The 15,874-nt window shown below is 38.6% G+C and overlaps 1 protein-coding gene across 1 annotated transcript; it reads right to left on the reverse strand.

Annotated features, from left to right (window-relative positions):
- On the reverse strand, positions 1–13,700 carry LOC120286933 (magnesium transporter MRS2-I-like). Its single transcript, XM_039299548.1, has 7 exons — positions 13,626–13,700; positions 1,550–1,780; positions 1,415–1,459; positions 664–708; positions 490–537; positions 190–309; positions 1–87 (listed from the first exon to the last, which is right to left on the reverse strand). Exons 1-7 carry the CDS (start codon positions 13,698–13,700, stop codon positions 1–3), a joined length of 651 nt encoding a protein of 216 aa, XP_039155482.1.
- Between the last annotated feature and the right edge of the window lie 2,174 nt (positions 13,701–15,874).

The following is a 15,874-nucleotide window of genomic DNA, read 5'->3' on the forward strand; positions in this document are numbered from 1 at the left end:
TCAAGATCCAACCAATCCCTTATGATGAGCATATGCGATAATAAGGATGAATAAGAATGTGCAAGCAGCTCCAGCCACGATCATGACCTGCCAGCATTAGGACACAGTTTTAAGGAAAAGTGAAATCGAGAAGAGAAGTCGAGAAGGAGATGAGACGATGACGTTATTAATTAAAGCGTTCAGGCCTGCCCATTTGAATAGGTAGCCATGGTTATTGTTCCCATCATAAGGTATGTTCACGCCGAAAATGCCAGCAACCAAAGCATAGATGGACAAACAAAAAGTTCCCGAGCTCAGGAAGAGCTCTAGCTGCAACCATAGACAGAGAGGAGACAAAGAACATTAAATAAATCAATTCAACGACTCCAGACATTGGCAACTAAATGAAGAGGTGAACTACTTGGGCACACATTTAAAAAAGAAACAATTGAGAACATGAACGCACCACAATAACAGTGAGAGAGAGAGAGAGAGAGAGAGAGAGAGCACCTGAATTAGCTCATTGCGGTGATTATCAAGATGAGGAAAGAGAAAGTACTAAGAATTTCAGGAAAAATAAAACATTGACTTGACTCTATGCAAAACTTGCTCTTTTCTCCTTTTTATCTACTCGATTCTCTTTATAGAAACATGCTATACAACTAATATAATCAATCCAGTTACCTGGATGTTAATGTAGTCCTTGGTGTCATCGATATATTCCCGAAGCTGCACATGAGCAACCTAGGCAAATCAATTTTTTCGAAAAATGGACATTATACAGAAAATCATACTCTCAAAAGTACAATCATTTTAGTCATGCATCATAAACGATCTGGAGCAAGCAAAATGAGAATTTGAATTACTATTTGACCAAAGCACATAACGAATTAATTAGTTCAAAATTTCCAACTACCTTAATTGCGTAAAATTAACACAAAATCAAAATGTCTATAATTTATCTGCTACCATGGTAAACAGAAAAGCAAATCATTAGTATTGGACATTTTCGACTTCAGTTACAACAACAAATCACAAATTTCATTCTCCCAACACCATGACAACTGTTAATTGTTGACCCCGTACTGGTGTAGAAAACCTATAGTCTCTCCTTGGCAAAGAGAAATTTTTTAATGGATTCATAGGCTCAAATATAGTAATTAGACAGGTTTCATTTAGCCATCCCAACTCACATGATACTGTAAATACTAACAAGAGAGTTCCTCAATCATCATTCCTAATATAATCATGTATCGTAATGATGCCGACAAAAATGACAAAACTATCTCTAGCACAAGCATCGTTGAAATTCATTGCCTATCTAAAGCATCAATGAAAACACTCTACCCAAGATTTTACAACAGATAAATGCAGGCGAATACTACAGCAACTAAAGGATCATGCAGATAATTCCCTATCGGAGACAAGTACTTACTGTTGTCAGCTTGTTCAATGTGCCATCAATTTGCATAAAGTAAGCCTGAAAAAATAAGACATTGATAACTATTCAAGAAACAACAGAACATAAAAATACCATCCACAATAATATCAACAGGAGATAGCTTGAAACCTCAGGTAACATTTTCAACTCCTCAACATCATCTTCGTCTCCATGAACTGTTGCCACACTCGCCCTACTGGCTCGAGATTTCTTCGAGCCAATGGTATGGGAAGCAGGAAACCGATTTTGGGCTCCTGAACCACTTATAGGGGAAGACGCACCAACTTGTTTTCTTGACAAATACAAGTCAGCCATACCATCATCATCATCATCTAGTAGTTGCTCAAGCTCATCCCTTACCTACAATGTACCGCGAATACCTTTCAAGATGTTACCCTCCTACACGTCAAAGCTACCCTGAAGAAGACATCCGGGTATAGTGACAGAAAAGTCCATAATGATTGAGAATATCAGCAATAGGTTCTGTTCAACGATGTTCCTCTAAACAGAGAGACAGAGAGAGAGAGAGAGAGAGAGAGAGAGCAGTGTTTAGTCGGACACCATTTCATGAGGACAATAAGATCTATCTGAGAGTGCTAGTATGAACAAAATAAAGGAGTTAGGGAAGAGAATAAGAACACAAGATTTATAGTGGTTCGGCTTAATCCAAGCCTACGTCCACTCTCCCACGCTAACAACCTTCTTGGCTGGATTCCACTATGCAATCAACAAGAGATTATAACTTCGAGTGCAAACACTTAGTAGTAGATCACACTATCTCACTAAGTCACTCTTTTGGTATTTCTCTCACGATTACAAACGTTTAAGCTCTCAAGAGACAAGTATATGATCAAAAGTCGCTCAGACTTTGGAATTATAAATTCTACGCTCCGTCTCTTACTTGCTCATCGGTCCTTCATCTCCTTAAATACTCCTCCACTTCCAAACTACCCGTTGGACAGTATCCCAGAGAATCGTCTTCCAATATACCCATTGGACAGCTCTGTATCTAAGAAGATTTGGTAGCCGTTGAGTGACAAAGGTAAAATCCCAAATTGATTCCGATCGCCCATACAAACGAAATCTTGGTTTCCATAAGTAAAGCTTCTTCATGTAGAAAGTTCTTGTCTTCAAGATCCAATCGTCAATCAATTAGATTGAATCAATCAAATCAATCTTGATGTGGAATCCAAACCAGATCACTAGCCGTTGTATGATTGGGCTTGAGTTACGATTCATTGAATCTGGATGTAAAGTCTGAGTCTGTAGACTTTACAATATGAGTCTGTAGACTTTACAATGGGGTCTGAACATATCGCTTCCGAACAGATTTAGCTTTAAGGTCTGTACCCAGTTCAGCTTCAGCATAGAGTCTGTCTTTTGGTTCAGCATTCACGTTCAGTCTGGAATTTGTCAGAGTGAGCAGACTTCTGATGTAGAACAGACTTTGACACTAAAGTCTGGCAGTCTTCAGACTTTGAGTCTTGAGTCTGGCAGTCTTCAGACTTTGACACAGAAGTCTGGAAATCTTCAGAATATATTTTGGACATGTGTTACGTTCAGTCTTTTGGTCGTCTTCTGACTTTGATAATATCCTCTACATGTTCTAACATTTGCATGGTCTATTACTCAACCATCAAACATGTTAGTAACCTTTGATTTATTTTGTCATCTTCAAAACATCATAAGGGATTTCCCTAACAATCTCCCCCTTTTTGATGATGACAAAACAATCTCTGAATATGCAGATTTGTAAACATGCTTTTAATTTAAATCAAAGGATATCAGAAGATAACAAATAGATTGAGCATAATAATATTTAGAAAATAATCGCAGCTCAATATTATGCCATAGATAATATAATATTAACCAATCAGCACATATGCATATTCATAACTTCTCCCCTTTTTGTCATAATCAAAAGCGATAATGATGGATTCATGTAGAGAATATGACATATAATTTCCAAAAAGATCAGCTTTTATAAAGTAAATCGAATATTGAAGATATGCAATATAGCTCACTTCGATCATATATATTAGCAAATATTCAATAAAAATCACGGATGCATCATAAAATGCACGTACCTTTTTTGTCATAATAATATCAATAAGAGATTTGTTTAATGACAAAAGGTAATAAAAGATGCACTAACCGGATTTTTTAGAATAAATTCTGATACATTTACCTTTCCTTCCATCCATAATAAGATCATAATCAATCCAAAAGATTTTTCCATAATTGATCAATGCTCCCCCTCAATTTGTTGCATTTTGAGATGATCACGATTCTTTTCCTTTTCTTTTGGATTTGCTTTCTCCCCTGTGATCATGACAATATTTGCGGATAGAAACAATGGTTGTTGTGCACATTGAACAGAATATTTTCCCAGTATTTCCTTTGTAGCAACAACATCCGCAACGATCACTTGCATTTTGAAATTCGAGGCAAAATTTTCTTTTCTTTAATCAAGCTTATCTCGAATTCAACCTGCATAAACTTAACAAACTTTTTCCACAAATAAGCTGTAATAATATCCACGTGATATATAATACCCTTTCCTTCAAATAGATAAATTGAATAGCATAGATAAAATTATCAAATATTAAAATTCAAAACTATTCAACATTTTGTACGATGCATAAGGGATTTCCTCAATAAGCAAAAATTTTACACAAGGAATGGAATCTTTGAACCTCCAGAAGATAATATAGAATCTTCATAAATTTCTGATCAAGTTTTCCAAAATTCATATGGAAGATTCTATTGCCACCTGCAAAATCTTGTATAATAGATAATCATCTTTGCAAAAATGTCACGTAATATCTTCATTTGATTTGCGAATCAAACTTGCTAGATATAATATATCTTCTAAGAATATAGCAAGAGTATCCATAAATATGCAATCATATCTTTCAAGATCAAAGAGATTTCCTTGAGCATAAATTTCAGATATGCATTTTGCAAAAGGAAAATAGATATTTCTGTCACGTGCTAAAATTGCAATATCCTATATTTATGACAAAAGATATAAACAATCATCCAAAATCATAATCAATGCACGTAGAGATTTGCAAGGCGGGATGATAAAAATATTCTCTTACCCATGGTATATGTTTGCAATATACCATTGAAAAAAAAACATTACCAATCTTCGCAGGAGATGCATTTCTGATTGCATCATGATTTGCATAGATTTGCGATCATTCATCCCTTAAAGAATTTCCTGCAATCAACTCATTTCCCTTTTTGGTATCCATCAATTTGGATCCTTCCTTGACGTTAGAGTAAAATATGAAATCTCCATAATCAAATATTCTTTCTTAATTCATCATAACAAAGTATTCAAAGAAAGAATATTATGCACAATAATATCTTGCATCATAAATTAATATCACGTAAAACAGATTTTTATTTGGCAAAATATGATAAAATCTTAGAGTATAAAATCAAACCAAATAAATTCATTTGTCTTTAAGCATGATATCAAAAATAATCACACGTATCAAATTAAATCTCGAATCACAAATCACACAATTCTTTCTTCAAAAAAATCAAATAAAAAAAATATGATCATTATAAAATTTGAATCAATCAATGATATATCGAATTTCAAGCATAATGAGAATTATGTGCCCAAAAACATTCCTTACCAACTTCTTCTTTTCCTTTATTTCCTTGATTTCCTCATCGGATTTTGAGTCTGGTTCTGAATCAGACTTTGATTCCGAGTCTGTGTCTGAGTCAGACTCAGATTCTGAATGTGCCATCAAGCATAAATTTCCTTACTCATCATCTTCTTTTATTGTTCTTTTCTGGCCATTTTGCTTGTATTTTCTTCCATCGAATTTCCTTCCTTTTCTACTCAGCTTTTTGAATTTCTCGACCATAAAGGCAAATTCTTCATCGTCCATGTCATTTTCTGAGTCTGTTTCATCAAAAACAGCATTAGATATTAAAGCAATGGACTTCTTACCTTCGGGATCTTCATCGTTAAGTTGCTCCACTTCATAGGATTGAAGAGTGCCGATCAATTCATCAACGGTGAGTGGCATAATCCTTTGAGTCTCCCGGATTGAGGTCTTGACATGGTTCCAATCTTTTGAGAGACCTCACAAGAGTTTGTTGACCTTCATTGGGGCAGAAATTTGCTGACCTTGATATGCTAAACCATTTACAATTTCTGTAAAATGGCTAAACATATCTCCAATCGATTCTCCTTGCTTCATCTTGAAGGATTCATATTTGCCGAGCAGGAAGTTTACTTTTGTCTCTTTTACACGATCGGTCCCTTCATATGTAACATGAAGTCTATCCCAAACTTCTTTTGCTGTTTCACATGAAGAGATTCTGTTATATTCAGCAAGAGACAAAGCGCAATATAAAGAATAAATAGCTTTTGCATCAAGCGTTTCTCTTTTGGACAACTCCGTCCGAGACATAAGAGCGGGGGCTTTGGTGTTTTTGTCTTTGCCATTCTTATTTGATGTAGATGCAGCAATGGGGTTGATTCATCTTTCCACAACATCCCATTGTAAGAGATCTCTGGATCTTAGGAATGCTTTCATTTTGTTCTTCCATACGTCATATTCCTTTCCATCAAAATATGGTGGCCTTGTGTTGCTTTGCCCTTCCATAAGTCCCGGTGCCAACATACTAGCCATAAAGAATCTTTAGCTCAAAAGTAAAAACACTTTTATAAACCGAGCACTTGGCTCTGATACCAATTGAGAGTGCTAGTATGAACAAAATAAAGGAGTTAGGGAAGAGAATAAGAACACAAGATTTATAGTGGTTCGGCTTAATCCAAGCCTACGTCCACTCTCCCACGCTAACAGCCTTCTTCGCTGGATTCCACTATGCAATCAACAAGAGATTACAACTTCGAGTGCAAACACTTAGTAGTAGATCACACTATCTCACTAAGTCACTCTTTTGGTATTTCTCTCACGATTACAAACGTTTAAGCTCTCAAGAGACAAGTATATGATCAAAAGTCGCTCAGACTTTGGAATTATAAATTTTACGCTCCGTCTCTTACTTGCTCATCTGTCTTTCATCTCCTTAAATACTCCTCCACTTCCAAACTACCCGTTGGACAGTATCCCGGAGAATCGTCTTCCAATATACCCATTGGACAGCTCCGTATCTAAGAAGATTTGGTAGCCGTTGAGTGACAAAGGTAAAATCCCAAATTGATTCCGATCGCCCATACAAACGAAATCTTGGTTTCCATAAGTAAAGCTTCTTTGTGTAGAAAGTTCTTGTCTTCAAGATCCAATCGTCAATCAATTAGATTGAATCAATCAAATCAATCTTGATGTGGAATCCAAACCAGATCACTAGCCGTTGTATGATTGGGCTTGAGTTACGATTCATTGAATCTGGATGTAAAGTCTGAGTCTGTAGACTTTACAATATGAGTCTGTAGACTTTACAATCTGAGTCTGAACATATCTGCTTCTGAACAGATTTAGCTTTAAGGTTTGTACCCAGTTCAGCTTCAGCATAGAGTCTGTCTTTTGGTTCAGCATTCACGTTCAGTCTGGAATTTGTCAGAGTGAGCAGACTTCTGATGTAGAACAGACTTTGACACTAAAGTCGCGCTTCGACTTTGAGTCTTGAGTCGCGGTCTTCGACTTTGACACGAGAAGTCTGGAAATCTTCAGAATATATTTTGGACATGTGTTACGTTCAGTCTTCGGGTCGTCTTCGACTTTGATAATATCCTCTACATGTTCTAACATCTGCATGGTCTATTACTCAACCATCAAACATGTTAGTAGCCTTTGATTTATTTTGTCATCTTCAAAACATCATAAGGGATTTCCCTAACACTATCTCGATCATTTACATATTGATCAAATACTAACTTTTCATACAAGCTCATCTAAATACTCAATTTGAAGATACAAACATTTTATCATACATAGGATTGTCAGTCAGTCTAGGCCAAGTCCTTAAAGTTGCATGAGTACATAGAATCAAGAAAGTCAAGGACAACTAAAATTTTATGTTTCACACGAAGATATCATACTCAGTCGAAAATTTTATGTTACATATAAAGTACAATGAGTTGTGTGTTTGACATAAATGTATTGTGAGAGACCAAGTATATTATGAAACAAAATGAATATCATAAGTTGAATAAAAACCAATAGATATCTCTTTCGGTAAGAAGCTAGACAAGTTGCGCCATTTGGAAAGTAGGCAAAGTTGGGCCTAAGCCAATGATCAGGGGAGAGAGTCCATACAGCTCATCATGGTACTACTCTCATCAACATAATCGGATATCACATAACGGTTGTGATAACAAGTTCAAATTACATCTTGAGCGAACCTTTGGTCAATTGGCGTTTTGCACATTCTTTACCTTATCTAAAAAGACTAGTAAGCTTTGCAAACATAGATAAGCCTTTAATGATAGACTCGCGAACTTTTTAACACGAGGATTCCAAATGAACGAAATAGTTATGACTCAAATTGAATGTTCTATAATAGATATAAGACTGTTTGGACAGTATATTAAGGCCTCACTTGGTTTCCATGAACAAGGAATCATCAAATGAATTTCCACTCTAAGTAATATCTTCCATTAAAATAAGATTGCTCTTATTAGGTTGTCCAATAAATATTTGTGTAATGACTTATATCGACAAGCGGGCTGGCGCTCGAAATGATGTTATTGACGATGCTGAGGTGATCATTCACATTGCACTTTTCTTCAATACAGGAATCATAAGAATGCTCTCCTATGATCGTGTCTCTGAACTCATGCTCGTCAATGATGTTGATTATGGCCGAACTGGCCGCAATACTTGCCATGTCGCTGCCGTGAGAGGGGTTATACAATGCCCACTTCTCTACGTATCTTCCACAATGGAAGGAAGAAAACAAGAGATCAAGTAAGGTTAATAAGAAGGACGAAGAAGAAGATGACGAAAAGAAGAAGATGAGTGACGCGCATGTTTATTTGCTCTTGCGTCCATCTCTTAATATAGCCAACCGTGCAGCATGCATTGCATGCAAAGTGGGAAAAGAAGCATAGTTAGTGTTAAGGTTGTAAAAGTACCTGATGGTTGTGAGGGAAAGCTTTATTTTTGAGTTTGCTTTTAAAGTGAGATGTTTAAAATCACCCAACATTGCTATCAAAAGGGAAAATTGTGACATCCCGATTTTTCCAATTCTATTTTCAATAATTTGAGACGGGCATTTCGTTGGCACGCATATAGTTCTTTTCCTTGAGTCGGCCACTCATGTGAGAACTAGTCTATCGGGTGAAGTCGTTAAGAAATTCTAATGCATCAGACTCGAGAATTTGGCCAGGAAGCGACCTTTCGACCGAGCTAATCTGCAAGGGTCATTACGGCACAATTAAAAATCGATTAGAGATCGGAGATAGGTCGACTCGATAGAGGCATGTGATCGAGTGTGGGTGATTCCACCAGATCGCACAATTCTTGTTGATCGGCACTGGACCGAATTTTCTATCGATTGGGTACCCTGTGTTCGTATTTGAAACCTTGAGATTTCCTCGACAACCGAAAGTCGCCAATGTTTCAAAGATGTACATTGTGGCTTGAGATGATCAACCACAGGTCAAATGCATGAAAATTTCTAAAGGCTACCCAGTAGGTTGGGCCGCGCTAGTATTGTGCCAAAGTGAAATTAATCGTGGAATTGAGATTAAATTCAGAAATTGGAAGTCTGGGTGTGTCACAAATCGTTTTAGGATCATTAATTCATCTTCGGAAGATTTTTCATGCAAGCCGAGTTTTTCGGCAAATTAATTAAGGTATGGCTAATTTGGCTCGAGAAATTAGTAGGCCAGCATTTGGTCTTGCTTTTGGAACTTAAGCTGGTTCTATGGACAAGTGAAGATGTGAATTAAAGTGTGATGACATTGGATTAATTTTATGGACTTCAATTGGATTCAATTGGGAGAGAATTGATTGGAATTAAAGGAATTGTTGTACAAAGGGGATGTCACACCCCGGACCCCGAGCGCGTGCCCATCCCTATCCGGTCGATAAAAATTTGCGACTTCTCAGGACGAGTCGCCGACCCTTTCCATTTTATTGCACATGCAGAAGCGAAAAGAAATCCCCGACGAATCATCTCGGGATAGAAAGGCGGATAATAGATTCACACACAAACATGCTTTTATATATACACTGAGTCATGAACACAAGTCTATGGCCAAAAGACTACAAAAGACTAGCCTTCCAAAAAGAAGCGGTCCTAACTGACCTACGCTTCCAATCACCTCCTCTCAGCTCCAGGTCCTCCACTCGACGACCCTGAAAATGTTGTCTCACAACGGGGTGAGATATCATCTCAGCGAGTCTAAGCTCTAAACCCCAATTAGGAGGGAAATACGCCAAGAAGCGTCCTAAGCACGCAATCACACAATCAAGGAGACTTATCTCGTCTCAGATCCACCCTGCAGGTCAGTACAATTTATCTCATAGACAACACGAGAGCATGAGCAACAAATAAGCTCCAGTAATTGAAACGCCACACTCAATTAATCATGCGTTCTTAATTTTTGATCTCGGCATATAGCACAGCCTACTCTCAGTTCGGCGGTCTTCTGGCATTGCCAGGCATCGCCTCCCCCCATGGAGCGCGGCAACGTCTCTTTATCGACGGCTTTCCCGAAGGAGCATAGGGTCCCAGAATCAACTGCGACCGGCTTCCCGTTGTCCAGGGGGTATCCCACATAGGGATAACGTCTAGCTCAATAGCCCGGGACGATTTCTCATAACCATCACACGATCACTCAAATATGGCCCAGGACACCGTGCATTGCACTCAAATGCTTCAATTAAAATGGTGAGCCTGGCCTTTTTTCTTCGTATTAGAAATTCACATGAAATTACTTGTGTTTGGGTACACGGTAAACTTGATCCAGAAAAATTGATATTCCTCCTTTTTGAAATCCCACTATTTCATATAGTACTAAAAACCATTTTCGGTATCAAAACCCGACACCTGAGATTTTCTGAATAAATATTGGAAATTCACAATTTTTGGAATTAAATACCAAAAATCAAATCAGCACTCAATTTGCATAATTTAACACTCAATTGCATAAATTAACCACACCATTGCAATCGGCACGAAATTCCGGTCACCGGCTATCCCGGCCTAATTTCCGGAAAAATAATTAATAATTAAATAATTACTGAAATTAATTAAATAAATCAATTTAAATTCTACAAATAATAACCTAGGCCAAAATCATTAAATTAATAACCAATACGGACCCGGAAAATTTCCGAACCCTACTAGATAAATAGTACAATTTATTTAGGCCTTAGCTAAACCATGCTAACCACCTAACATGCTCAATTAAATAATTCAATTTCTAATTTAATCTAACTAACCACCTAATTCCTAATAAAATAAATCTAAACACCCCTTAAACGTCATTAGCCTACTAAGCAGAGTTTAGAGTATAAACTCACCGGTGTATCGCGAAACCGGTTCACCGCGACGACGACGCGACGGCGGCCGAAACCTTAATTTTCGGCGGCGTCGGCGGACTCTCGGACCGGGCCTAAAACGGGCCCAACACAACTCAGCAAGGCTGAGTTTTGGTCTTGGGCTTTCTTCGCGGGCCCAAAAGGCTGAACTGAAATTGGGCTAGAACTAACTGAACTTGGGCCTAAGCTTGGGCTTCAAAAGCTGGACTGAATTTTCTCTGCAGATGGGCTGAACTGAGCGGGCTTCTAACAACTTGCGTGGACTGCTGTTGAAAGCTGGGCCGTTGATGTGGGCTGAGCTTCGGTGAAGCTGGGCCAGAAGAGAGGAGATCGTGGCTTCGCTGGTGGTGTCTCGGACGTTGGCCGCGTGGAAGAGAATCAGCTTCGGTAGACTCCACTGGATGCACGAAGAAGTGAAGATGGCAGGTGCATGAGTCAACAAAAGGATTTTCTGTGGGTGTTGTTGACTAGCGTGGGGCTTCGATTGTGGGGAAATGAACGGAGGAAGAGGGTGAGTGGATGAGTGGGGGTTTACGGTCAACAAACCGCTTCGGGGATGGCGTGGTTGGCGGCATCACGCTTCGCTAGAAGAGTGCACGGCTCGAAGAAATTGAGGCAGCAAAGGAACAAGCGGAGTCAACAAACCGCTTTTGTTGGATGATGGTGTTGACTCTATAAGTGGGGCTGTTCGGTGCGTGAGATGGGCGAGGGAAATAGGGCTTGCGGACTGGTGGAGAGAAGACGCGGCACGGAGTTACTTCGGTGAACGTTGATGCCGCTTCACTGGATCCCTCGATTGTTGCCGAACGTGGCCATGCGAAGGAAGAAATTTGGTGGGGGCGAGAGCTACTTCTCTCGGTTGGATCTCTGTCGTTCCCTGGTTTCAACCGAAATAAGAAATGTAGAAAGCAGAGGCGGTGAAGGAGGGACAGCGACAGGAGGGAAGCAGCTGGCAAAGTGTGCTCGGCAAGCTTGGAGGCTTGAAGTCAAAGATATTATCTCTTGCATTGATTAGTTGGTCTCCTAATACTTTCCCCAACATTTAAATACTTCAAATACTTCAAATTGACACCAAATTTCCAACCCTAGGCCTATATCCGAATTTCACCACTTTTGATCTTTAATTTCTTCAACAAAATCCCAAAATTGAAGTCAAATTTTGATGTAGAAAAATCCCATATAATTTTCTGTAAGTCCCTGACACTCGAAGGCTTGGCTTGGAAGTTCTAATTTCCATCGATTTAGTCCATCTGAATTTCCACTGATTTTTCGCAACGTCCGAATCGATTTTCCGCAAAAATCCCGGAATCTCTGAAAAATCTTCGGAGGATGAGTCAACGTTCCTAAAATAGCTTGTGACACCTTAGAACTTTCAATTTCTGAAATCGGGTTCAAATTTGCGGTTATTTTCAATCCGGCGCGCTTTTAGCGTGACCTAGTCCACCGGATAACTTTTAGGAATTTTTGGTGCAATTGACCCGTGATCGATTTATCTCGAGTCACAAAGTACATCTTCGACACATTAGCAACTCTCAGTTGTCGTGAAAATCTCAAGGTTTCAATTACGGGCACCGGGTACCAAAACGACAGAAAATCAATTTAGTGCCGATCGATGAGAATTTTTCAATCAAGTGGAATCACCCACAATTTGATCACATATCTCAGTCGAATCGACCTATCTTTGATTTCTGATCGATCTCTGACGGTGCCATAATGGCCCTTGCAGATCAACACGGTTGAGCAGTCGATTCTTGGTCGAATTCTCAAGTCCAATTGCATTTAGATTCCCTAATTGTTTCCCCGAATAGTCCAGTTATCTCGTGAGTGATCGGCTCAGAGAATATCACTATTAGCGTTTCGATGAAAGGCCTGATTTATTTAATCGAAAACAAGTTATGAAAATTCAGGCTGTCACATTGGCCTCGTCTACAACCACGTAAAATAACAAAACTTTGCTGCCCTTTATTTATTTCCTATTTTGTAATCCTTCGCGAGTCCAGCGAATTTCTTCTACTTGGGAAATCTTTATCAACAAAATTCGATAGAATAAATCATCATCCAAATTCAAACTCGAGACATAATTCAACAAAAAGAACGAACAAATTGGTAGACGGCTTGACTTTTTCTAAAAGCTTAAGACCGTTAGGAAATTGACCGAGAAAGACTTGGAAGGAAGAAATTAATATCCGTTCAACTTTTGTACAAACTAGAACTTCAGTTCAAGCTAATTTATTGCGATAACAATAAGAGTACATCATGCATAATGACATTGCAATCGCGAAACATTTTCTTTCCAATTCTATTGTAAACTTTTTGCAATTATGTCAATTCAGTCCATCCGTCTAATTTTAGCCTGTAGGTGCTGACATGGGCCATCTAATTCAATCTTATATATATATATATATATTTGCCAATTGAGTCCTAAACTTTTTACAATTATGCCTATTTAATTCATCTAGTCAATTTTGATTAGCTGACGTTCATGTGGACATTGGTTGGCGTCAGCCATTCGATTAATGGGATGTGGTAATTTTTTTAATTTATGTATTTTTCATTTTTTATGAATATTTTATTTTCCTTTTCCTTTTATTTTTTCTCTTTTTCCTCCTTTTGCTTCTTTGCCCACAGTGGCCAGCGAGGCTAGGTGAGGTTAAGCTCTCGTCGACTCATGGCCACTAATGAGGGTCATGGCTCCTAATGAGGGTCATGGCTCTCACTTGGCCTTGGCTAGATCTGGGCATGCCAGCCTCACCATAGGCGAAGGCGATCTCGTCCATAGTTGGTGAGGCCATAGTGACCTTTGCCCAAGCCAATGCCTTGCTAGCTATAGGCAAGGTCGCCTTTGCCCGCGACTAGTAGGGCCATGGCAAGGCTGGCCCAATGGCTTGCAGTGGGTAAAGAAGCAAAAGAAGGAAGAAAAGAAAAAAAGAAAAAGGTAAAGGAAAAAGAAACAGAAAAAGAAAAGAAATAATTAATTAAAAATTCGAAAAAAAATTATTAACAAATTGCCATGTCAATGTTAGTTGGATGGTCGACATCCACGTCGGCGCAGTCGGCCAAAATTGGCCAGATGAACCAAATCGACACAATTATAAAAGATTTAGTATTGAATTGGTTAAAAAAATTATGACTAAATTTGTACAATTGCAATAAGTTTAGAATTTTTTTTCATAATTTTCCCTTTGAGCATGTGCCCATGGTTGTTGTTCCAATTATAAGGTATGTTCACGCCGAAAATGTCGACAATAAAAGAATAGACGGACAAACATAACAGTTCCTGAACTTAGGAAGAGATCTAGTTGCAACCATAGACAGAGAGAAAAGAAGGAAAAATAGAAAAATAAAAATTCAAAAAACTTAAAATATATTAAAATATTATTTAAAATTATTTACGTCCGACCGTATCACGTAAGATGACTAACTTCCACATTAGCGAATTTCAACCAAAATTAGCTGAATGAACCTCTTTCAATACTTAAGCAGAGACTAGGGAGTAAGGATACGAATTGAGTTTTACTTATGTTTCATCATGTTTGAGTTTTATTTGTATTTCTTTAGACCGTGGCTATCATTACTAGGATAATATCCTTTCCTAGAAGGCCAAATTCATCCAAACAATTGGAAAGGAATCCTTATTCCGATGGATGGTATTACTTGGCACAAGACTTCATTTGATGATTCCTTGTTCATGGAGATCGAATGAGGCCTCAGGGTATTGCCCTACAATATTCAATTAGAGCCATGATTGGTTCATGGTAGGGGTGTGCAATCGAACCGGCCCACCTGGAAAATAGGGTCGGGAATCCGTTCCCAAAATTCAGAACCGGTTTGAACGGGTTCTGAGGGATTACCCACCTGGGAACCGGATTGATCAGACCGGTTCAGGAACGGGTTTGAGAACCGGTTTGTAAGCCCAACCCAAAATTCCAAAACCAAAACCTTAATTTGTTCCCTCGTTTCTTTCTTTACCTCTCTCTCATAGAGTCGCACTTGTAGACTTCGTTTTCCTTCATCATTCATCTGCTTCGAGTAAAAGACCTCTTCTTCGAGCTCACCTTGGATTGGGGAGGACTAGGCAGGGTCTGAAATTGGTGTTTTCCTTCATCATTCACGTGTCTTCCTCACTCGCTTCCATCCATCATCGGCCGGTTCACAGTCGCACCATCGCCAGCTCCCCGTCGCTCTATTTTATCCATCGTCGACTTCCTCATCTATAAACTCGAGTCCAATTCCACCATTGGCATCGAGTTCGCCACCCACACTCTCATTGTTGACGTCAAGGTCGTCAAGGCTCAGATTTGGGACACCGTTGGTCAAGAATGGTCTCCCCTTTTCTCCAACTTTTGATTCTTCTTTTTCTTTTTTGAATTCTTGTTGTTCTGTCTCGGATTTAGTTTTGCTGCAGAACCAAAAGGTCAACTGCATTGTAGTTTTGGATGCTTTTGGCCGATTTACCGAACCCTAGGAGCCTGAATTTTGTCGGGGATTTTGTGATTGTTGGTTCCTCTCTAATCATACATGATGAAAGGAAAGACAATTTTCAATGCCTGTGTATGTTGCTTATTGGAATTTCAAAGTGCCACTGTGGGTTCTACTGCTTAAAACTGTAGTTGCTGCTGACTTTGTCCAGTATAATGAGTATAATGTTGTTTTTAATATTGCACAATTAGAAAACTTATTTTTTTTTTTAATCTGCTTGTGTAAAAGCATCTTAGATCTATCTTTTTGATTCAGTGCCTTTCTTTTGGATCCTGCAGGTTAGCTTAACATTGAATATCTCGGCTGACTTGCAGTCGGCATTTACGTGGAACACAAAACAAATTAAGCAACTGAAGCCTTCACTTGCTCAATGTTTGTGCAGATGACATTGTGTTTTTGCGAAAAAGAGGAAATATTTTGACATCCTTTTAGAGTAGACTACTGTGGGATCTTTTGACAACTATTGGGATTTACCGATTGGCAATGG

This window comes from Eucalyptus grandis, chromosome 8 (assembly GCF_016545825.1).
Source record: "Eucalyptus grandis isolate ANBG69807.140 chromosome 8, ASM1654582v1, whole genome shotgun sequence".
Classification (NCBI taxonomy): Eukaryota; Viridiplantae; Streptophyta; class Magnoliopsida; order Myrtales; family Myrtaceae; genus Eucalyptus; species Eucalyptus grandis.

What these genes read in the sequence shown, in the direction of transcription:
- LOC120286933 (XM_039299548.1), bottom strand. Translation starts at nt 13,700, where the DNA reads ATGGCCTCACCAACTATGGACGAGATCGCCTTCGCCTATGGTGAGGCT. An exon ending in CATTGAACAAGCTGACAACA is followed by an intron (nt 709 to 1,414) that starts GTAAGTACTTGT and finishes GCTCATGTGCAG; the next exon opens with CTTCGGGAATATATCGATGA. An exon ending in AGGACTACATTAACATCCAG is followed by an intron (nt 538 to 663) that starts GTAACTGGATTG and finishes TGAAATTCTTAG; the next exon opens with TACTTTCTCTTTCCTCATCT.